We start from the raw sequence: 25305 nt of genomic DNA, 5'->3' as shown, positions 1-25305 counted from the left end.
TTGTATCTCACTGACCCTTCTAAGGGAAGTGATGGCTACAAGGAAAGCTGTTTTCCATGTTAGGAATTGTAGTTCGCATTTGTGCAAAGGTTCGAAGGGAGGCCCCATTAGCCTTGTGAGAACGATATTTAAAATCCACACAGGTGAGGGTGGTACTCTGGGGGGAATTATTCTTTTTAGGCCTTCCATGAAGGCTTTAATGGCAGGTACTCTAAAGAGTGATAGATGTTGCCTGTTTTGTAAGTAAGCTGCAATTGCTGCGAGGTGTAGTCGAATGGACGTATAGGCTAGATTACACCTTTGTAGGTGGAGTAAGTAGCCTATGATGTGTTGAATGGACACGTCCAGGGGATTGATGGTGTTGTTATGGCAATAAACAACAAATCGTTTCCACTTGGCAGCGTAGCACGCTCTAGTGGTAGGTCGTCTAGCTTCTCTGATGACGTTCATACAGTCAGGGGGAAGATTTAGGTACCCAAATTCTAGGATTTCAGGAGCCAGATCGCAAGGTTGAGCTGAGCTGGGTCCGGGTGTCTGATCTCTCCATGGTTCTGGGTTAGGAGGCATGGTGAGAGGTGTAGTTTGTGGTGTGGTACTACAGAGAGTTGCAGCAGCGTGGTGTACCACGGTTGTCTGGCCAACGTTGGAGCTACTAGGATTAGTGTGAGGGAGTGTTGTTGTAGTTTGCGCACCACTAATGGAATGAGTGGGAGAGGCGGAAAAGTGGACGCAAATTTGCCTGACCAGTTCATCCATATCGCATTTCCTTTGGACAATGGGTGTGGGTATCTGGCGGCGAAGCTTGGGCATTTTGTGTTTTCGGTGGGTGGCAAAGAGGTCTATCTGTGGATGCCCCCACGTTTGAAAGAACGGATGAAGGACTTGTGGGTGAAGTTCCCACTCGTGGATTTGTTGTGTCTGTCTGCTGAGCAGATCTGCCACGGTGTTTTGGACTCCTGGGACATGTTGAGCTAGGAGAAAGATTTTGTGGGGAATTGCCCATCTCCATATGCTCTGTGCTAATTGAGAGAGCTGTGGAGAGTGTGTGCCGCCTTGTTTTTGTATATAATACATGGCCGTCATGTTGTCTGTGTGAATGAGGACTGCCTTGCCTGAAATCTGTGTTTGAAAAGATTTTAGGGCTAAAAAGATTGCTAGTAACTCCAGATGGTTGATATGGAGTAACTTTTGTTGAGGCGTCCATGTGCCCTGCACGGTGAGATGTAATAGGTGAGCTCCCCAGCCGGAGAGCGATGCGTCCGTTGTTAGTATTATCTGGGGAACCGGAAAGGTTTGTGGTGTTCCACCACTGCAGAGAGCGATGGGTGCGACCATCTACCAACACCAGATCTGTCAGTTGACCTTAGGCCTGGTTCCACTGGTGCGCTAAGCACTCTTGGAGGGGACGCATCTGGAGTCTTGCATGGGGCACTATGAAAATGCAAGAGGCCATCATCCCTATTAGTTGCATAAACACTCGTGCTGGAAGGGAGTGTTGAGTTATGAATTTTTGTCGTAAAGCCTGAATGCTTGCCATCCTGGCCAGATTGGGGTAGGCTATCGCTTTTGAGGTGTCTATGGTGGCACCGAGGTATTGTTTTATGTGGGATGGTTGTAGCTGGGACTTTTGGTGGTTCACCGTGAAGCCTAGTTGGTGAAGTAGTTCGATTGTGGTGGAGGTGTGTTGTACACAATGATTGTATGAAGTGGCTTTTATCAGCCAATCGTCTAGGTATGGGAAGACGTGAATGTGCTGTCTTCTCAAGTGTGCCACCACAACTGCCAGGCACTTGGTGAATACCCGTGGTGCTGTTGTGACTCCGAACGGGAGCACTTTGAATTGGTAGTGTTGGCCGTCCACTACAAATCTGAGGTACTTTCTGTGAGCATGGTGCACTGGAATGTGGAAGTATGCGTCTTTCAAGTCCAGAGTGGTGAGGAAGTCGTTTTGGGAGAGGAGCGGAAGTACCTGCTGAAGCGTTATCATATGAAAATAGTCTGAGTGTATGTATGTGTTTAGGGGCCGGAGATCTAGAATAGGTCGTAGAGTCTCGTCCCTTTTTGGTATGAGAAAACATAGGGAGTAGACGCCCATATTTTGTTGATTGACAGGAACGTGTTCTATTGCCTGTTTTTGTAGGAGGGAGATTACCTCCTGCTTTAGTAATTTTGAATGTTCTTGTGACATTGGGCGTTGCCTGGGTGGAATGTTTGGGGGGGTAGATGTTAGTTCTAGGCAGTAGCCTGACCAAATTATTTGGGTCACCCATTTGTCTGAGGTGATGGACGCCCAGACATGAAGGAAATTTTGGAGTCTGCCCCCGACCGGAGTGGAATGGTCTGGGGGGAGCGTGGGGAAGTCATTGGGTAGGAGGTGTGGCAGAACGGGCGTTGTTTGTTTTGCCTCTGCCCTTGTTGTTGTTACCCCTGTAGCCGCCTCTTTGGTAACCTTTTGTAAAGGTGGTCTGAGTAGGGGATTTATATGATGTGGACGCTGTGTCTGAGGAGTAGCCTCTGGATGTACTCCGAAAGGAGGAGCCGCGAAAGGAGCGTCTGGGCGGGTGTGACTGTAAGGCCCCCATGGATTTTGCGGTATCCGTGTCTTTTTTCATTTTTTCTAAGGCCTCATCCACCTTTGGCCCAAATAGATGTTCCTGGTCAAAGGGATGGTTAAGGATGGAGGCTTGAACTTCTGGTTTAAAACCAGATACCCTTAGCCAAGCATGGCGAAGGAGAAGGACGCTGGTGTTGATGGCCCTGGAGGCTGTGTCTGTTGCATCTAGGGCACAACGTATGGAGGTATTTGTGATTGTTTTACCCTCTTGAATTAACTTGTTGGCCCTAGCTTTATATTTTTCAGGGAGATGGTGCATTATGCTTTCTAACTCGTCATAGTGAGCCCTGTCATATCTGGCCAGTAGTGCCTGAGTGTTTGCTATACGCCATATGTTGGCCGCCTGGGATGATGTGCGTTTGCCTGATGCATCTAGTAGTTTGATTCTTTGTCAGGTGGTGGTGCATCACCTGACGCTTGTGAATTTGCCCTTTTACGTGCAGTAGATACTACTAAAGAATCTAGTGGCGCTGGTCCTCTGATGTAGGAGGGATCTGAGGGAGCCGGTTTGTATTTTTTTTCAATACGTGGGTTAATGACCCTGGCTCTAACTGGGTCCTTAAAAACGTCTGGTGCATGCTTTACCACTCCTTTGAGCATGGGCAGTATGGAGGTGGACCTATGTGCGGTATCAAATGTGTCTAGGAGGAAATCTTCCTCCACGGGGTCGGTATGCAAGTCCACCCCGTGATAATGTTCCGCACTTTGCAGAAGATGGTTGAACCCTAATGAATCTTCTGGTGGAGATGGCCTAGAAGGGTAAAGATCGTCTTGTGGGACGTTGGGGATATCTGGAATATTGTAATCGTCCCATGGGTCTGGGGATCCTGTAGGGGTGGGGTCCTGTGGCACATCCCCTATATCATGATATGGGTCCCTCTGATCATCATCGTCTGGAGACTGGGTCGGAGAACGATGAGGTGGGGGTGGAGAGGGCGGAGGGGGTGGAGGTGGGGAAGGAGGAGGAGGTGGAGGGGGAGGGGAAGGTATTCTGAACGGAGAGGTAGCAGAGTCCTTCCTCTTTGGAGGTGGAGGCGGAGCAGGCTTGTCCAAATGTCTCTTTTTGGTAGAGAGTGTCAAATGTCCAGTTTTTGGATCCTTGGTGAGAGTTTTTTGCAAGGGATCCGGTGTAAATAGTTCTGGTGAGGTATTTGGTCCTTCGGCGCCAGAGGCGTCGGGGCCGATGTCTTTTTAGGTTTTTCTGTGCCGGTTTGTTGCTTAGAACCCGGCTTGGAAACCTCCGGTCTCTTGGTCGGCGCCGAGATGGGCTTCGGCTTGGAGGTGTCGGTGCCGGTGGCCTTGTGTGGTTTGGTCGGTACTGAAGATGGCGTCGGTACCGAAGAGCTGGGTTTCGACCCCGAGGGCATCGGTGTGGAGCTCGGTGTCGAGGTGGAGGCCGGTTTCTTTTTCGGTGCCCAAGTGTGTTTCTCGGCACTGCTGGTAGGCTGGCTCGAGCCCGAGTCGCCGGAAGGCTTACTTGGCTTCTTCACCGGGCCCGAAGGTGGGGTGTGTGAAGCAGTGTCTCTGGTCTTGCTTAGGCCCGGAGGCGAAGGCGTGACCGAAGCCTTTTTGGGTGTCGGCGCGGGTGGGGTGGGGGGGGGTAGATTGGTACTCACGGCCCTCTGCACCGGAGTGATGTCTTCCACATCTGACTCGTCGGCCTCGGAAGCGCTGACGAGGTCCTCTTCGGTGTGATGCTGTCCCGGATCGTCGATGTCGTCTCCGAAGTTGTCGACTGGAATGAACGTCGAGGAGTGTGCCATGTTCCTTCTGGCTCTTCGGTCCTGAATAGTCTTTTTGGACAGTCTCAAGCCTCGTGTTCAGGTAAGAGGCAGAGGTTGCATACCTCATGAAGATCGGTGTGGGGAAATTTGGACCCACATAGAGGGCACTTTTTAAATGGAGTTCTTTCCATGAGCGGGGACCGGAGATTGGGTAGGCCCGAAGGCCGCCGTCGACGACTGGAACCGAAGGTTTGTGCTGATGAGAAAGCGCGTTGATTGAAGAGATCGTGATCGAAACAATACCGCGATTTGGGGTGAGGATTGCGTGTTGATTGTCAAACTGGAAGCTGTTCGGAACCGGAGCGCGAAGATTACATCCGAGCCCGATGGCGGAAAAAAACAATCTGAGGAGGGAGCCGAAGCCCATGCGCAATACCATCCAAAGGAGGAGTCACCGACCTTGTGACTTCCAAAGACTTTCTAAGAGGAAAAACAAACTGCAAACATCCGGGCCCAACACCAGATGGCGATCTATGCAAAAGTGTGTAATCTGCAGCTCATATTCCTCGAACAGCTAGTTTTACATGAAGCTAAGGGCTTCGGCCAGTATGTTGAATGAGATTTGTACTTGAGACCCTACCTCAAGTACAGATTTCTACAGGTAACCAACTGCCTGAGAGTACACACGTAAAATGCGTAATTTCACTTTAACATATTTGAATTCCAATGTGCACCCAATGCCAAGTCACTTGGATTCCACCTGGGCACAAACTTTATCCTCATGAAATACATCACAGAGAAGGTGTAGTTTCTTACCTGTAATACCAGTTCTCTTGTAGGGGTTTTCCCCATGATAGTCATAAGCGTTGAATAGTCCCGCCCATCTGCGGGGACCATGGACCACTTTATCCAATATAACTTCTTAAGTACTGGAGTTTGCCTTTCATCGGGAAGGCCTTGAAAAGTCACTTAAAATCATAATGCAGTCTAAGGAGCAGGCTACAATGGCCAGAATTCTTCATCTTGGAGACTAAAGAAATATGCGCCTAGTATATAAAAACATTCTTTGTAAAGGCACGGGAAAAAGTACCTTCACAAACCCTTTTGCTATCAGAGAACACAGAGATGAAGGAGTGCAGGATAATGTAGCCCATATGCTGCCAATATAAGTGAAGAAAAAAGAGACTGTGCCTTCAAGAGCAGAGACACCCCCCAATATCCCATCATGCTCAGCCAGAGGCAGTCACCTCAGTTCTGTTTTTTCTGGCTCCTGTTGACAGGCCCTTTGGAGCATTGAACACGTCCTTTTTAGTTTTTTTCTTCAATATAGAACTTCAAAGTTCAAGACTGAACAGGCAATGGCAGCAAGGGGCACTTTTTGCCGCACCACTACGTGTGTTTCCTAATTTAGACAACTAGTTTAAACACTTATTCTTCAAGAATTGCCCACCTCTAAGAGCTAGCCTCCACCATTATCCTTTCATAATTCAACATATATACACATTAAGAGAGGCAACTTTCAAAAGAATTCAAACAAATAACACAGTCAATACAGTATTCAGCAACACAGAGATGATTCAAGAGGTCTTTGTTCTTTTATATCTTGTAATTTTTTTATTCACTTTCTTCTATAGAGACAAACATTTCTGCACAGCCAATGCGTTTCGCCCAAATTGTGGGCGAAACGCGTTGGCTTTGCGGAAATGTTTATCTCAGTGTTTTTTGCTTCACTCAACGTCTTTTGTCTTTCTCTGTTGAGTGAAGTGTTTTCCTGACAGGAAGGAGGCTTTTTTCCTATTTAAACTGCTTTCTCTGTGGCAGGAAAAAGGCCAAAACAGACCCCCACGAGGTCTGTATTATTTGTCTACCATTTTCTCACCTTCCTGTGAAATCTGCAAGACCTTCTTCCGGACGCACTTTGTGTGAATTCGGCATTCAGAGGCAGGAGCTGGCCCGCAAAGCAGCATACATCAAAAGTTGGTAAAAGATTGAAAAGGGGGAACCGGAGATCTTAAACGCCCATTTATGGATAGAATTGATAACTAAGGAGATAGGCCATGCAAGGACATACCTGGAAGACTCATTAAAACAACTAGGCCTCTGAGGCCACTGGGAGACCTCAGGGACGCATGAGAGCTTTAAAAAGATTGTCAACAAATCTATTAAAAGAATTTCTCTGTAGGGGGATAAAGATGCATTATCAGGAAGGGAGCATGGATGGCTAACTGTGCAGAGTTACAAAAATGCTATTCCTCAACCAAATCGGAGTATAGGCTTTTCTAAAGCCTCCAAGGAGAAATACCTGTGGTATCGTCTAGGAATACTACCCTCAGCACTTCATCTACCACCATGGCTACGTTTCCCATCACCACCAACTTGCGGACTATGCGGGGTGGGAAAAGAAGACATTACACACTTGCTATGCATATGTAGAGAGTTACTAAATGAATGCAGAGCATTGCTTCACATCTTTGCACCCTCAATCGACTGAAATCATGAGCTCAGTACAGTCAGAATGGCTACATACAGTCAACTTTTGTTATTAAACATGAGGCACTTTCCGAATCCATCATCTGTGGAGGGAGACGGTAACGTCAATAATCAAGCATTGACAGATGACAGTAACTTTGAAAGTACCCGATCACGGTCAAATCTTTTTATTTTTTTTATTTTTTATTTATAATGTTTCCATTAAGTGAAACAGATCATATTCATACATAACATCAAGTCAATCTTGCATTATACATTCCACAAATAATACTATTACATAGCACAGCACTTTTAGCAGCATTTAGCGTATCAATGCTACAACCCAGTAATGATACATACCCCTAACATATATAGGAATTATACATCAGTTTTTAGGAGGTCAGGGTGTTCTCGTAAGTAGTTGGTAAGTGGTTCCCAGAAGTTAGAAGGTTTAGCAGCTGTGGGCAGCTCTTCTGCATAGATCAGAAAAGTATCCTTACAGTAGATAGAGTCCATTACCCATTGAACTACAGTAGGTGCCCTCCTGCTGTCCCAATGCATGACTTCTCTCCGTTTTGCTAATAGTAACATGATGGCAGCTAGCTTTTTCTTAGTAGATTTCAAATGAGTTAAATGCCCCAATAAGCACAATTGTCGATCACGGTCAAATCTTAATTTTAATATTTCTTTTATGTAAATTATTGCAATGGTTTTAATTAATCATGCAAAATAAATAAATTACTTACTATATTCACTCACCCTTGCATTGCTCGTGGTGGGAGGTTATTAGTCATTTAATCTGCCCTCTGCTAAATACACCTCTGGTCTGTCGATGGGCCAAAGAGTGTTGCCCTAAGCACAACATTCCTTCCACCCCAATACAATTGCTCAAGCTTTCTCCAAAGGCAAGATAGGTTGTGTCGCCCTCCGACACCCAACATACAGTGCCCAGCATTCCCCAATGTCCATGTGCAGTTTCAGCCAGTCTACAGAGGTTCCTATCTATTTATAGAAGCGGGTATTTTTTTTAATAGATTCTGAACTTTACATATATCCATAGGATTCTTATAATTTGACAATCCTAAATTCCAGTTCTCTTTTCTCTTCATAGGAGAGATTGATCACCCCTTTCCTGAGAATTACGTAATTTATTATGTTCCCTTATCCCAAAGGCTCTTTAAATTCAGTCTATCTGATTCCTTTGTTCCTGAAAACCTTATTCCCAGCTCTCTTTTTCTCCTCCTCCTCTTTGGGACAATGGTATTTAACTCCGGAGGAAGATTGCAGGTCTCTTTTTGCTCAAAGTGGAAAAGATTCAGCTCCTGGTGCACCTGAAAAGGCCAAAATGTGCAGGGGCAGTGAGTTGCCAGTGGATCGCCTGTCTTTTGATGAATAGGCTTTTTTAAAATTTTTATTAGGGGCCCTACAGATTGAAGTCTCTGAGATGGATGCCAAAGAGGACATGTTCTCTGAGTGTGAGCCGTAACCTTTTGAAAAGTTTGTTGTAAACTGACACTGACTTTTTTATGGAGTTTGTGGATGAGACCTTGACCATACAATCATCCAGGTATGGATAGACCTGGTGTCCTAATCAACAGAGTTGAGACGGCTACCATCATGCACTTGGTAAATATTACAGAAACAGACCTGAGGCCAAAGTTTACAAAATTTGTAGTGGCTGCCTCACAATCAGAATTTCTTTGTGTTTTAAGTGAATGGGTATGTGAAAATATGCATCTTTAAGATCTAAATATGCCATGTATTCATTTTCCAGAAGCTAGAGCATCACCTTTGAATTACTGTTTTCTTAGGAAAACACTGAGCTGATGCAAGTCTAAAATGGGTTCTCATTCCTTCCATGTCTTCTGTTGAGGAGAAATCTTGAGTAAAATTCCATGTTCTGTTGTTCCTTTGTGTCTGATTATATTGCTTCCTTCCACTGCCACTTGGAAAAATCCACTTTCAAAAGGCATAGATTCTGTACCTGATGTTTGGCGAGGAAGTGCTGAAGAAATTCCAAAGTGTATCCAACCTAGATTATATCCATCATCCATCTGTCAGTGAGGATTTTGTACATTTTGTGTACAAAACAGAGGTCCTGTCTGCTATGCGGCCAATTATTTTGTAAGTGCGATGGTAATTGGTGTCTGAAGACTGGGTCGAAGATTTTCAATGGATTGGATTGTTTGGGTTAGATGGGTTAGATTGGATTGGTTGGGTTGGAGATTGTCAATGAGTTTGGTTGGATTGGTTGGGTTGGGGATTGTCAATGTTGTTGAGAGTCTTGACTTTTATATTGGCCTCCTCCTCTGTATTTTGCCTGTGGTTTGTTGTACGTCTAGAACTGCTGCGATGTGTGTGATGGCTTCTCCTGTTGGGGGTCCATAATAATGTCTATATAATAATGTCTATTTGCTGGAGGTTGTATAACGAATATGTGTATGGCTGATATGATCAACTGTAAGACGGCATCCTTCCTCTAATTTCTCATACGGGCTGGGTTGCCTGTGCTGTAATGCCCTAAGTGACCTGGTAGTATGCGTGTCCATTTTGAGGCTCTGACGAGCTTCATCCATGTTCTTGAGGTGAGCATCTCCCACCTCAAACATCATGCCTGTGATTCTGTTGTGGACTTCAGTCCGAAAAGAGCTAACCCTTGCTACCTTTGTCTTCGTAAGACAGCTGCTGCAGACAGCTACCGAAAGCATAGATTTGCACAATCCACTCCTGACTCTATCAGCACTACAGATGCCTGTACGCCACCCAGAAGAATTATTTTCACTGTCTGCTTTTTCTCATCTAGGTATAGGTCAATATCTGATCTGTTGATCATTTCTACCCATGATTGCGAGAGGACTGGCTGCTCTGATTTACACTGCTGCTATAGGTGAGACTCTTGTGCTAAATGCATCCATTCTGTGACCCTGTAAGGTGGAGCAGTGCATGGTATTTCCAGATTTCTAGACCTCCTCTTTGCGTGCAGAGTACACTTTGGGGTGGCAAGCAGGCATGCTGTTGAGCTCTTTGGTCCTTATACTGTTTCACCAGCCTGAATACCACCACTGCAACTGTTGCTGGGGTCTGTATTAGCTAACCACCTACGTGTCAGAGGTGATCTATTACTGGAATCGTCTTGACAGATCTTTTGGTAGGCTCCTGGAAATCGTACAGGAAGTAGTCCGTCTTCTTGACGGTTACGTGAGGATCAAATCTTTGGACGCCCTCTCTATTAGGATGTGAAATCTGGCAATGTCACCTGGAAGAGAGACCACTGGAGGAGGGATCAGAGGTTTGACTGCAGTTGCGAGGATGTAGTCATCCGACTCATCACCTTCTCGGTCGATGAGGTTCTGATCATCAGACTTGTTAATTTGAATGGATTTTTCACAAAGTCAAAGAAAGTCATACCGGCTGAAATGGAGTTGTATTTGACCAGTGGCTTTGAAGCATCAGCCCTGTGTTTTGATGGCTGTGGTGAAGTTGACATAGTTTGTTGCAGTGCAGGCGCAGCTTGGTGGACTGATTCTGCACCGTATTTTCTATAATAGTCAGATATCCTAAGGCATAAATGTTTTCTGAGTACGACAGCCACCTTCATCATTGAGCGTTCTTTACTGTCCTCATATCCTGTTTCATATGGAGCAGTATCGTGATCATAATATTAAAGCTCATTCGCCCATGGGTGGCAGAATATTTTGATATGATTTCTTAAAGTGAATTGTTAAGCCACTGCCACCTCCTTTACTTTTCCCTCCCACCTTTCTAAGCCAGCACACCCTTCATGGCAGTCTTAATTTTCTTCTGAAAGACTGGATCGTTCAGAATGTTCCAGATTTTGTAAAGAGATTTCTGCCAGTCCTAGCTCTAAGAGGTATCACTTGTCCTCTTCCTAAGAAAAGGAGCCATGTTAAACTCTGAGATATAACTTTGTTTTTTAGAAGGATGCCAAATCTCAGTATGCATGTATGTGGAATTTGTACAGCAGAGCTCTGGACAAGGTGAGAAGTAAAGATACAGTCAATGAGCTACTAGGGGTTTTTGCATGATTCTCATAGCGGAAGTTGATTGTTACTGCTTCACATGGTCAGACTGGCCTATAGGGCAGTCAGGCAGTGTTTGATGGGCTGGTCTTAAAAATCAGTGTGTGAGCCACTTTTTTGGATCTTTGTGGACCTGTTTTATGACCATAAAACAGGCCCACAAAGATGTAAAAAACTGGCTCACACACTGGGTCGTTTTTTTTACTGTTGATTTCCCCGTTATTAAAAGAAACATTGCATGGAGCAAGCTAAAATCCATGAAGCCTTTCATACCTTACAAAACACTTACATCATGTGTCTTTACAAGTTCAAAACTGATCAGATTTGCAAATATGAGCCACTTTTTAGCTCTCTAATTCACTAATGGGGGCAACTTTTATTTTGGTGACCGAGCCTATTTTCTGCCCCATTTCAACCGTGCCATTCGTGATGTATTTCTTTAAAGAGTTCTGTCTTCTGCTCTATCCTACACTGGGGTAGAGCTGGGCAGTCCTGGTGCACAGGGTTGTAATTCCAGATCTTGTCGTCTGTGTGGATGGAGAAGGCCAGCAATGTTTCTCTTGTTGATGGGTGTCTATCCCATGTCCATCACCTGCCCTGTTTAGTCCCATCTAAAGCCTCTGCTACCTCAGGCAACTATCTAGCAGCCTATCTATTTTACTTACAATTACAAGTAGTTTAAATGTAATTGTGGAAGTAAACCACACTAGAAAACAATCAAAACCATAACTATCCTCGGAGTGATCCTAAACTCAGACCTTGCTTTAAGTCAACATCTCAACTGTATTGACAAAACATGACTCTTTCACCAGCAAAACCTACACCACATTATTCAGTAACTATCATACAATATCTACCATTCAAAATATCCATGAGCCTGGTTTGCCTCTGTTAAGTAGGCATCATTTTCATGGGCGTCCTGACCTATCTCACTGTTGCAACAAGTGCAAAGCATACCAACCAAGTTCCTCTTACTCATACCTTATGTACACGGCACTAGTGAACGAACGTTGCAATTCAAGACTCTGCATCACACACAGCATACCATGGGAAGGACCAAATGCCTACAGGGGAAGTTACACAAAAAAAAAACGACTGACCACTGAAATTCTGCCTGGCCCTCTGGGCTACCAATCCATTTATGAGCCGGTAAGAACTTTGTCAGATCTGTGGAACTCTCTCCCTACCTACATCTGCATAACACAGGATCATATCATCTTTAGCAAAGCTCTGAATAAATGGTTCTTCCCTGCATCAGACTAAACCTAATACATACACACATCAAATACCGTTACCCAGTAAGCAATAGCAGGAGCTGACCAGCATGCAATATTCATAATCGTATCACTATTCTCCCAGAAAACCACAGACATCCCTTCAGGCGTTCTTCCCATAGCTTGTTGTATGTCACAGTATCGTTAGCAAAAATTACAGACTGACAAATCTTATGCCCTAAAATATCGTCTCATCGGGTGTACAATTTCTACTATTAATTCCAATAACCGGTAATTTTGTAAACAATATTTGGGAAACAACATTTCTCTCAGAGACAATATTGTGGTTACTCTATTTGGTATCATACCTTACAATAAATTCTATATCACATCCTGTGCCAGTATTGTGCCCCCATCACCCCATAAAGCATGACACAACATCCTCGAGATTCTGTCCACAACTCTTTGTCCTGCCCCATTGATTCTGCTATAGTTACACCTCACAAACCACCATACACATATCCACTAGAACCATCTATTCTCCAAATTAGAATAATTTCGACCTCTGTTGCTCTCACTCCAGCAAACCCTCATAGCATGACACAATGTGTAATCCAGAACAGACTGCACAATGGCTCAGTCCTTCTCTGTCTGCACCCCCAAAATCTGGAACTCTATCCATTCTTTCTCTCCAAACCACACACCCCCTTCCTGCCCTCAAGAAAGATTTAATTGAGCTGTCTTTCTACTACTTACAATTGCTTATATCTATATAGATGTCTCTCCCCGGCGTATACCTTCTCTACTGGGCCTACTTCTGTAACTCCGCTGCAGAGGCTTCTTCTCAGAGAACTCTTTCCAGTAAGTATTATTCAAGAACCATTTGTGTTGGATACATTTAACTTCTACTGGCTGTAATAATGTTGTATTACTTTAGTTGTTCTTATCTAAACAACCCTGACTAGTGTATGGGCTGCGATGTGTGAAATACTGAACCGCTGGGCCGAGCGAACAGGAAAAAAGGGCTGAGCTTCCTATTTATAAAGAGGGGCGCACTGATGATGTCATCGGCCACACCCACTCTAACAAAGCTGTTTTTGCCTGGCACCGAGGGCAGTGGTCAGTATTTTGCATGAGATTTGTACTTGGGGCACTCCCACAAGTACAGGCGGCCGAATTTGAAGCTGGGGAAGCAGGCTCGAGTCTGGTGGGAGGCTCAAGCATCCTGTGATTCTGGGCACATTACTTAACGTCCCTGTGTCTAAAACAAATATGAATGTGTCCGTTCGTAATGCAACTGGTGCTCATGTAAAGCGCTCTGAAACCTTCGGGTTGAGTTCACACTATATAAATCTGCAACTGCCTGAGGGTAACCACATACAATGCTGACTTCACTTTAATTACACATATTCTGTATCAAATATCACATGATATTCCGTTTACCCACTGTTTCTGTCTGTTTTCATGTGGCACTATAGGGCATATGTACAAGCCTCTATCGCCACAGGAACGTCACTTTTTTTGTGTTTGAAAAGCTTTATTGAGGAAATTGTTAACAAATAAAGATATTAGCATATATAGAAATCATACATGAATCCAGAGTAAAACATTAACACTACTAATATCAATGCTAAAAAAAAACAAAAAGCATTTTATGAGGATTTTAAGCTAAAGGGGAGAAGAGAAGGAAAGAGATAAGAAGGGAAAGGAGGGGGGAGGGATAAAGAAATATTATTACAAACCATAAGCTATTAAATAATTACGGCATAAAATCAAGTTATATAATTGAGCGATAAAAAATGATCAGCATAAACAAGAAATAAAACTGGAGATACCTATAAGAGGTAACAAGAAGGAGAGAGTTCAGGTCGTTCAAGGGGGTTTCAAATTTTCTGAATTGATATGCAGAGACTTCTTCGAAGCCAATTGATCAAGATATGTGGTGAGAGGTAACCAAAAAAGATCAACATTACGGATAGGTTTGCAAGTGGAGGCAAAAGAAACGTCCAGTCTATGAAAATGACATAAAGAGTTCCACCAGCCTTGTAAGGAGATGTTTGTGAGAGATTTCCAGTTAGATGAGATGTGCTGGAAGGCAAGAGCAAGCGTGAGATCGAAAAGACCATGTGAGTGTGCGGATAAATTTAAAGATTCAGAAAGATTACCCAAGAAAAGAAAAGTGATTGAGAAAGGAGTAGAAAGAGTGAAAATGCGAGAGAGGCATTTCCAAACTTCCCCCCAGAAAGTAGAAACGACAGGGCACAAAAAGAACAGATGTAGAAGGTCAGCATTAGGAGTACCACAAGTCCAGCATTTAGAATTAGAAGAGGGTAAGAAACGAGACAAGGAGAGAGGAGAGAGATAGAGTCTATGATACAGATAAAATAAGGATTGAGTAAGAGAAGCAGAACGAGAAATTTTTAAAGATCTGGACCAAAGCTTATCCCAAAGAGCAACAGGCCAAGTACAACCAAAATCGGCTTCCCAGGAAAGCTCCACTTTAGTTTTGGCACGGTTTGGGTTAGGGGACATGAAAAATTTATAGATAAGAGAAGCTTTAGGGAGGGTAGTAAGAATTCTAAGAAGAGGAGATGGAGGTATTAATGAGGATGAAGAAGGGAGAGAATAGTAGCGGTCAAGGATTATTGCCATAAGGGTAGTAAATTTCTGCAAAAAGGACCGAGGACAATGAAATAGAAGTTAGGAACGTCACTTTTAATGAGGTTCCTGTGGCGATACGGCCTTTGCTTTATTTACAAGACAGTGTTAAGCCACTTAACGTGGCTTGACACTGCCTTGTAAATAAGGCACCCTTTCACGCTATACTTAGCGTGAAAGAAGCGGGCAATGGGTGTTGCAGTGGGCGTTCCACCGCAACACCCATTGATTTTGACGCTCCCCCCTTATTTACAAGGGTGTCGTAAATAGGAGGCAGCACCAAAATTAAGACCAGGGAAAACCTGGTCTTAACATGGCAAACGAGGAGAAATGCTTTATTTCTCCTAGTTTTGCTGTTTCTTTGTGTGCTGCGTTGTGAAGCACACATAGGAACAGCAAAACGCCATGAATGATTGTTTATGTGCAGGCAGGAACCCCTTCCTGCACATAAACAATCATTAAAAAAAATTCGCTTTGCGACTTCTAGCTGTGCTACACAATGCAACACACATAGAAGTTTCAAATCGCCAATTGTGATTGTTTATGTGCAAGAAGGCCCGCCTTCCTGCACATAAACAATCATTCCCTAAATGCAGGCACCCTTTCACTACGGTGCAAAGGTGCCTGCGTTGGCGCTAGGTAGCTTAATTTAGCACCAGCGCTAGGGAAAATGTAGGGGTGCGCTGTATCTTTGTAAATATGGCGCATCCCTAAGTTTTCAGAATGGCGGAGCGTGGCGTTAACATTTTGTGCTTAACGCCACGCTTCGCCATTCCTTTGTAAATATGCCTCTATGATTCCACTGGAAACCAGGTCCCACTACTTGAGTTGATCTGGCTTTGCTCGGAATCCTGTTCTGCGCCATCTTCTATCCATAGATTAGCAGGACGTTGGCGCTAGGTGATGCAAGGAATTAGATACATCTCTTGTCTAAACGTTTGGTGCAAAACTTCCTTTTGGCGAGCAAAAGTTGATCAGTGCTTTAATTTATGCCATGTAGGGCCGCAAAGTGTCTCTTAGCGTCCCAGGTGGGCCCATGCTTAGTAACAAAAAATGTGAGTCCAAGTTCTCAGGCTCTTATGATTTCCTGTTGCTAGATATTGAGCTCAAACACCCCCACACCTTTTCTGTGGTATAAAAAAACATAAAGAAATAAAACCATGTGGACATCAAAGCAAATAACTGGTAAATATAAATTACATCTCAAAATAAGACAACCACCGTGAGAAAACACAATTTCTGTTTATGAGACAACTTTCAATGTACCCTGTATTTTATCAGTACTCGTAAACCTCTCACCTTGGCTGTCTTGGAAAAAAAGGCCGCAAGTTTCAACAGCTGTGTGAGGGAATCCATCACTACGGATTCCATCGATTGCCCCTCCAAGGAATCCTCCATATACCTCACGGGTAGACTGATGATCCTGAAGTACCACTGTGGGAATAATCTGCCAGGGATGTTGTGCGACATTATCAAGACCTTTGCATTCTTGAGTAGAGGCCTGGAAGCAGCAATGGAGAGTTTGGAATGGTAGATCAGGAACCATGTAATAACACAAAAACCTAATGAGAAGTAACAGAGGCTCCTGATGGATGACAGTAATCACACCGCTGGGTAAACCAGGCGCCTGGAAGCAGGAATGGAGGGTTGTGAATGGCAGATCCGGAACCATGTAATAACGCATAAACCTGGTGTGAAGTAAAAGAGGATCCTGCAGGATGACAGTAATCACACCGCAGGGTAGACCAGGCGCCTGGAAGCAGGAATGGAGAGTTGGGAATGTCAGATCAGGAACCATGAAATAACACATAAACCTGATGAGAAGTAACAGAGGCTCCTGATGGATAACAGTAATCACACCGCTGGGTAGACCAGGCGCCTGGAAGCAGTAATGGAGGGTTGTGAATGGCAGATCAGGAACCATGTAATAACGCACAAACCTGATGAGAAGTAACAGAGGCTCCTGATGGATAACAGTAATCACACCGCTGGTTAGACCAGGCGCCTGGAAGCAGCAATGGAGAGTTTGGAATGGCAGAGCAGGAACCATGTAATAACACATACACCTAATGAGAAGTAACAGAGGCTCCTGATGGATGACAGTAATCACACCGCTGGGTAGACCAGGCGCCTGGAAGCAGCAATGGAGAGTTTGGAATGGCAGAGCAGGAACCATGTAATAACACATACACCTAATGAGAAGTAACAGAGGCTCCTGATGGATGACAGTAATCACACCGCTGGGTAGACCAGGCGCCTGGAAGCAGCAATGGAGAGGTTGGAATGGCAGAGCAGGAACCATGTAATAATACATAAACCTAATGAGAAATAACAGAGGCTCCTGATGGATAACAGTAATCACACCACAGGGTAAACCAGGCACCTGGAAGCAGGAATGGAGAGTTGGGAATGACACATCAGGAACCATGTAATAACACATAAACCTGATGAGAAGTAACCGAGGTTCCTGATGGATGACAATAATCAAAACCCTGGGTAAACCAGGCACCTGGAAGCAGGAATGGAGGGTTGTGAATGGCAGATCAGGAACCATGTAATAACACATAAACCTGATGAGAAGTAACCGAGGTTCCTGATGGATGATAGTAATCACACCGCTGGGTAGACCAGGCGCCTGGAAGCAGCAATGGAGAGTTTGGAATGGCAGAGCAGGAACCATGTAATAACACATACACCTAATGAGAAGTAACAGAGGCTCCTGATGGATGACAGTAATCACACCGCTGGGTAGACCAGACGCCTGGAAGCAGCAATGGAGAGTTTGGAATGGCAGAGTAGGAACCATGTAATAACACATACACCTAATGAGAAGTAACAGAGGCTCCTGATGGATTACAGTAATCACACCGCTGGGTAGACCAGGCGCCTGGAAGCAGCAATGGAGGGTTTGGAATGGCAGATCAGGAACCATGTAATAACGCATAAACCTGGTGTGAAGTAACAGAGGCTCCTGCTGGATGACAATAATCAAAACCCTGGGTAAATCAGGCACCTTCTCACATTAAACACTTTTATAGCTACAATGAGGGATTGGCTAAACGGCTCAACCATAATAGTTCTGCGACCGAGCTTATGAATAGAAGAACATCTGTCAAATAAACTTCTATACCCATCTCCCTCCACATTCAATTCTGGCACTATCCATGTTTCATAACTTAGAGGTGGAAAACATGCAGTGCATTTGGATTACGTGCTGTGATCATTTTTATCCAGTATTAGGCACAATTCTTCAAACACATTTGTCTTTTTAGGGAGTTGAAACAGCTGGGCTCAGTGATGATCTCTGAAACTGTTTATCTACTGAAGCTCCAAACAACCAGAATGCTGTTGCTAAAGTTGTTTTAGGCAGCAAGAAAAGGGCTCAAACCATTCCAGTTTTGATGACCTGGCACTCCCTGTGGTCAAGTCCACAATACAATTCAAACAGGGATGTTTTAAGGCATGGGCAAAGTGTGAAATTGACTTATACCAAAAATACGAGGTGGGGGTCCAAAGAGGACCATGCTCTCAGAAAGGGAAGAGAGATTTTTAATATATAGGACGGGGGTACGCTTTCCCTAGTCAAACCAATTGGACACAAATGAGTATCCCATGCTTGGTTTTTACTACTTGCCAAGGCTTGCCTCTCAAAAGACACCCTGCCGATACAGAAAAAAAATATTTTTTGCTTTTGTTTGATCCACATGCATGCTCTCTTTCTATACATACATCTTCCCCTTTCTACCTCTATTTATCTTTAATCATGGCTACCTTCCCTTTCTCTAAATACTTTTCTCCATAACTCACATATCTTTCTACAACATCTCTGCTTCAACCACTTTCTCCCTCTACTTCACATCTCTCACAATACTGTTCTTTTTATGCCTGACCATGCTTGTATCCTGCCCAGTACAATTTCTCTTCCTCAACAGGATCACAGTTAACTCTCTAGCCAGAGAAGTGCACACATATAACGAGAACATAGTGACAAAGCAGTGGAAGAGAAATAAAGAGAAAATTATTAGAGTTTAACCAATGGAACAGTGAAACTTCTCAGAACAGCACTTTAACTTTTACTTTCAAACACACCAGCTGTGATTGAGCTTATATTTGTGACTGAAAATATTTAGCAACTAAATCTACAATTTCAAGTGCAATGTGCACGTGGGTTATGCATTAGCACACTAAATATCTAACAGATCACCCTTAGCATGGGGTTCCTACAATGGAAACAGCAAGGGGGTTAGACCATGAAGTCAACATGAGATGTTGTTAATGTAAACTAAAAAAATCTATCTTCAAACTCAAAAAGAAATTGCTTTATCAAGGCTTGTCAAAGCTTTCATTTGGTACTAATTGCCTGGCGGGCACAAGAACGTCTGAGTTTTCAGCTGTTTCTGCATGCACCCCCTTCTGAAGGTGTAACATTTAATGCAGTGTTGGTTGGCATCACACTGGCATGAATGAGACTAAAATGGGTTAATACATTCAAAGTTGGTCAAACTGGGAGCCTGGAGCACGACAAATGTCACTGGGGAGTCTATGAAAACCTTTATGGCAAGACCTCAGGATATCTGTCCAGAGGACCCCAGAAACACCCCAACAGCAAATAGCTGCAACCAGCATCGGTCTGTAAAAGAACAGCCCAAATGTTTACCCTACAGACTTTTGTGCTGAAAATGCCACATGAGTTGTTGCTCTAATGGATTGAAGGAGCTGAGATTAAGACTGAAAACCAAACTTAAACTTCATTAAAAAATGGTTGTTCGAATGTCAGCTGGTAAACTTAGCACCTGTGTCCTATGTTCAAACGTTAAACAACTCAATACCAAGTTCCTGAATTTCAGCAGGTTTGCATAGTATACAAGAAAGAATAACCTAAGATAACCAGCACTTTGCGCTTATAGACACTGGTGACGTTACTGTGATGTCTACATATCAGCCAAATACTTACGTGGGGTTCCGTTTCTGCATTTCAACCAAATCTTGCAGGACACAGTAAAGGGCATCAGTGGAAGACTGCAAGACAAGTCCAGTTAGAAGTAGGTTATCGGGTGCAATGGCAGAAACATATATTCATCAATATTATTTCAGCCAACAGCTCGGTAGTAAACGATGATCGGATGGAAGATGCCTGTAACTTGAGTAACACTTCACTCACAGGCTTCTCTCATGTGGAGGGTTTGATCAGTTTGGCAAATTTACCTGGTGGGAGCCTCCATTGCATTCCTTCAGTCTAAGGTCTTTCAACAGCACGCCAAAGTCGTTTCTGAGGTTCTACTGCGCAAACTTGTAGTCAATGAAAATTGTGACTATAGATTTGCCAGGTAAGACACAGCCTCATAATCCACGGTATTTGCATACCACTACTGAACACTACTTCAGACAAACAAGGATGATACTGCTGATTATAGTGTCCACCAACACGCACAGAAGCTTAAGGCCTGTGCTATAGCATGGAAACACCAGCAATGAAAGCAAGGTAGGTGCTAAAACAGTCAAAGAGTCCACTAAACCAACAAAGAGTTACTTCACTTAACCCCACCTTTATCTTCATAACTGAAAAATCACAATAGCATGAAAAGCAGATTTTAAAAACCCACCCCCATTAACAGAACAGCCCCAAAGTGATCGCAAATACCCTTATATGGCTGCTGCTTTCAGAAGGCCACCTTAGCGAGCAACTCTGCAGCGGTGCCATATTACTAAAGAGGCCAAGCCCAGCCTTTTGTCAGTGTATGAGGAGCGTGCTGGGAGGCAAAATACTAATTCGCCTGGAGAGCAGGTGTTCCTTTGCACCGTTACTCTGAGCAATGTCCACAATAAAAGCATAGTGAAACATGAATAAAACCTGCACACAGAACAAGAGAGCAGAATGCCCCTAAATAAGCCATAGGCTCACATACAACTTTGCAGAACCATTAAAAGTACATATGCCTCCATCATCAACCCCCAACCCAAAGTTCGTAAGTAAGGTAACCCCATGGACCATGCTCACGATGAGCATCTGCAAGAAGAGTTTTACCTCCTTGATAAGCAACTGCTACCTAGGCCCACCCATGAGACATCAGAAGGAGGAGGAGAGCATACCAGAAAAGGTCCATGCAAGGGACTCTTTTTTAATCCCACGCCTTGTCCATGCAAGCCCTCTTTTTTAAACCCATGCTTTATTTTGGGGGGGGGGGGGGGGGGGGAGTGGGGAGACGCCCAACCCCCCCCTTTTTTTTCTTTTAACTTTAGCACACATGCCTTTACTACGAATTTCGTAGTAAAGGTATGCGTGGTAAAGGCTTTTCATTGTAACCACGCATACGTTGTAATGCATGCGTGGTTATGGTTATGCGTGGAAACGGCAGCGTTGTAGTGGCCGTTTCCCGACATCAATCTGTACCGACACAAAGTGGAAACCTGCAGAGATTTAGACTGCCCAAGGGCATTGTCAAACACCTGCTATGTCATGTGACATCCCACATCACCTCCCTCTCCCAAAAACACGCTGTATCAGGTGGGATTGGGTGCTGTAAGCACCATGTTGTATCTCTTCACCTAGTACTCCTCGTGAGGCCATTTGAGGCTTCATCATTCCTCCCGCTGTCTGCACCCTTTCTCCCCATGACATGAGTAAGAGGTGTCCAGGTCCTGGCCATCCCCACTTTGTGCGTAAGGCTCCATGTCCTAGCAACGCCTGCTATCCTACTGACCATTGCCAATATCCATCACAAACATGTCATCCTGCTCAGTCCTACCTGTAGCCAACCATCACCCTTCCACTACCTCCTTAGCATGCCTAGCGATGGGGTTGCATGGATGGAGAGAGGGAAAGATGATCTGGCATGTCCTCTTCAGACTTACTATTTTGAGTACGGCTTGACTTTGGTGTTCCATGTTTTCTTTAAAGGATTTAAGTGTCCTTGTTTATTTACGTAGATTTCCGCTTGGCATAATGATATACATTTTATTTGTTAAAATAAAAAAGGAATAGCAACTCTGCTCCATGATCTATTTGTACAGCTGCAATGATGCATCAGTTCTATGTCAGGTTCGGAGATGAGGATGATGCTTTGAACTGGAATAGCAGCCGAACAAGATAATATCATAACAAACTACATTTTCCAGCAATCAATAAAAAAACCCTGACACAAATGGATAAATTCCAGTCCACCACAAGATACCAATTAATTTTTCTATTCGGTTTTAGACCTTCTTTGCTGTCACTGACACTTAAGCATCTTGTGCAAAGCGCTTGTGTTCTGCAGAAATGATCTTTACTGTTCTGATCAATGTAAACGTATTTGATAGTGATTATCTGTGTTTTGCAGGGAACTGCCATCTCAGCATAATTGAAGGATGTAACCTGGGACCCTGCTCCCAGCATCTAATCCTGTCTAGATGTGTCAGATTTGGGTGTTCAACCCGCTGAAACACCTTTCGAACCAAAACCCCTGTGTGTATGGAAGGGGTACACTGTACACCCACATTAGGAGCCAGAGGACAACAGGGAAAAGCTAGGTTGGAAAATGGTAGGAGGAGTCTGCTGTACACTGGAATGGAGTCTTTTTCTGCTTAGATTTAGCTAGCACCCAGGATATGTTCTCACTGGCCACACATATCAACTGACTATAAGGAACGAAGCCTGCAAAGATTGGTGCAAACTACAGAGTAGCAGAAAGACCTTACGATATTGCCAAGTGGCTGTAATACTGATTTACCTAAGTTAGCCCAGAAGTGATCCAGCTAACCCGGAAGTGAAGGTCTATGGCAAGTCTGTTATGCAGTTTAGTCTTTTGTGGACTCTTGTCTCTAAATACCTATGTTGGCAGTACAGTGTACGCCCACAATAGGAAATGGGATAATAGGTAAGTAGAAAATGATTATCAGGAAACACAGGACTGGAGTCTGCTGTGTACTGAAATGGAGCCTTTCTCTGCTTGGATACAGCCAACCATGGGAACGTTCTCAATGGCCATACATGTCATCTGACTATAGGGTAAGAAGATAACATTATAAATTAATGTACCAGTGTTTTTTCATCAAAGTATACATATGTCTATTCAGACATTGTCTTATGGGTCTCGTGGTAGACAAAAGCTGTCTGAGCGGGAATCCAGTCTGAAACCCCAGGATGACACGACAAGCAGTTAATTTCAGAATGGTTAAGAACCAGAGCATGGTTAAGAACCAGAGCATCTCTCTCTCTCTCTTAAGAGAGAAAATAAATCTACCAGGTAAAACATGAGCAAAGACCAAATGATGGGGGAACAGAAATGGAAAACTAAAGAAAGGTGGGGACTTCAAAGCTGGGTATTAACTACAGTGAAGCGGAACTCACAACACGTTGCAAGGCATCTGCTACATGTACAGTGCCCTGAAATACTTATCTGCTTAAGTTATCCCTGTAGTGGTCTTCCTAGACTAGAAGTGAACGTCTATGGGTAGGTAGTCTGTTGTGGATCCCTAGTCTCCACTGTCCTGTTTTCCATAGTTTCCCATCTCCACTTTTGAGGGATTGTGTAAGATTTTCTTAATGTCCCTTCACGCGAGGACTGGTATTGCGATGGTGCACTTAATGGTGTGCTGCTTCTCACTTACTCAGGTGTTCAGGCTCCTCACTCTCCCCTCCCTACTGCAGTCAGCCTCGCTTGATTTCCGCTTTACTCCCACCTCTGACGGCGTATCGCAAGAGTAAGACCACCATTCTGAATGAGTGGCGATCACGAGGCACGTCTCCTCTCTAGGCACAGCTATGCGACTATGGCACTACTTCGGCATAGTGAGTACTAGGTCATAAAGGTTTCTGTCCACAAAGCAAACCTACTTCTTAGCCACTAGGTGCTTCTAGTGTCTGGAATGTCTCTGAGTTTAACAGCACAGAGGCTATACCTGGTCACCAAATCTGAGGGCACCCAGATGACAGGAGGTAATTATGAGGAGTCCCATGAAAACAGTTTTTGCCAAATTTTGCATGGCTCTGTGAGAAAGCCTCAAGAGCATGTTAGCCATTCCAGAAGAAAAAAGTGCTTCGGTCCTGTCGGATGCCTTTCGACAGTCTCATTAACTGAGGAAGAAGGATTCACCAAGGTTGTTCCAGTATGCCAAAACGGCTGTGGGGTAGGTCCTGCCGATAACTAAATGCACCCATTTCATTCTGTTTACACGAAAAAGTTGTCAAGTTCTCACATCATCTACCGAGCAGATTAGAGGACTGATGTTGCTCACTAATGGCCCCAGTCAGAACCACGGCCACTTGCTCTTAAACTAAGTTCTGTGGAGGAGGTCCTGGCAGCCGATAGGGATCTCATGTTACCAAAAATGAGGAAGATAATGGTCATATTAACGTAGCGACAGAGTGGAAAGATCACTTCTTTAGGAACCACACCCTCAAGTGGAGTGATAGAAGGAAGGCATTAAGATCCCTCCGTCTTTTTATGGTTGTAGGAAAGTAGGATCTGCTTCTTATGGTTAACCCCACTTTTTATTTGATGTCTCACTGTTTTTGACTAGTCTGACTGGGATCCTGCTAATCAGGACCCCAGCCTATTTGCTTTGTCCCTTAAATTGATATACACCTACTTGGTACACTCCAGATTGGGTACTGGGGTACCCTTTACAGTCCCTAGTATATGGTACACATGTACCCAGGGCATAGGTACCGCCGAGGCCTCCCATGGGGTGAAGCATATATTATGCCACCCATGAGAGGCACTACAAAATGGAACTCTAGGTCTGCTACTGCAGCCTGTGTAAGATGGTGCTTGCATCACTTACATTAGATATACGCTCACTATATCTAATAGTCACTACACTTAAAACTTATAAGTCACCCCTATAGCAGGCCTTAACAATCCTGAAGGCAGGGTGTGTGGTTTTATGTGAGAGGGTGCTCCTGCATGAGCAGAGCCCCTCTGCAGCCTTCGGAGACCATTCTCCTGGTTTGTCTGTGACTCAGCCGGACATATAGGTAGAGGTGCATTCTAACCTCGCTGTAAATGCTATCTCGAAAACGGCTGCATAGAAACATATCAAGTTCGGTGTCAAACACCTTGGAATCAGAGAGGTATGATTCCACCCTTCTGAAGCGAGCTTCGTGGAGTCACTGGTCTTACCGGTGCCAGCCTTCTCGACCCGGACAGCACAAAATGGATGCTGCCGACCAGAGACACTTTTCTGCCCTTCTGCTGCTGAGCCAAACTCGTGCAGAGGAAGACAGCACAATAGGCATCCTGTCACAGGGAGGTGTGACCACCTCCCAGACAGGATTTAGTGTATTGGGGCTAGGTGGGTGCACTCTGAGAGTGCCTGAAATTCTGCACTTGGGCCACATTTGGTGTCCCTGTGCATAGTCCAGCTCAAACCAGTTCTGGGAGCCATTGGCTCCTGCTCTGGCACGAAACTGGACAAAGGACATTGGTGTAGCCACCCCTCTGTCCTGCCCCTCCCCTAGGAGGGTCCCCTGAATCTGTCCAAACCTCTCCTGTGGGTATAAAATGGGTTACCTGGCTACAGGACATTGGATTTTACGTGGACAAGATTCTACAACGAAGAAACCACTGACCTTCCACCGTCTGGACACTTGGACTTCGCTGGAC

At 44.4% G+C, this 25305-nt stretch overlaps 1 protein-coding gene across 1 annotated transcript in view; it reads right to left on the bottom strand.

The window, feature by feature from the left end:
• The window catches only part of LOC146796750 (testis-expressed protein 47-like), a 177897-nt gene that overhangs the window by 27393 nt on the left and 125199 nt on the right, over positions 1-25305 (bottom strand). Inside the window, exons 4-5 of the mRNA XM_085630233.1 lie at positions 19674-19738; positions 16019-16220 (exon numbers count right to left, since the gene is read on the bottom strand). Of these exons, the coding sequence (XP_085486359.1) occupies positions 16019-16220; positions 19674-19738 (267 nt within the window). The remainder of the gene's footprint in view (positions 1-16018; positions 16221-19673; positions 19739-25305) is intronic.

This window comes from Triturus cristatus, chromosome 10 (genome assembly GCF_964204655.1).
Source record: "Triturus cristatus chromosome 10, aTriCri1.1, whole genome shotgun sequence".
Lineage (NCBI taxonomy): Eukaryota > Metazoa > Chordata > Amphibia > Caudata > Salamandridae > Triturus > Triturus cristatus.
This window is presented reverse-complemented; position numbering and strand designations above follow the sequence as displayed.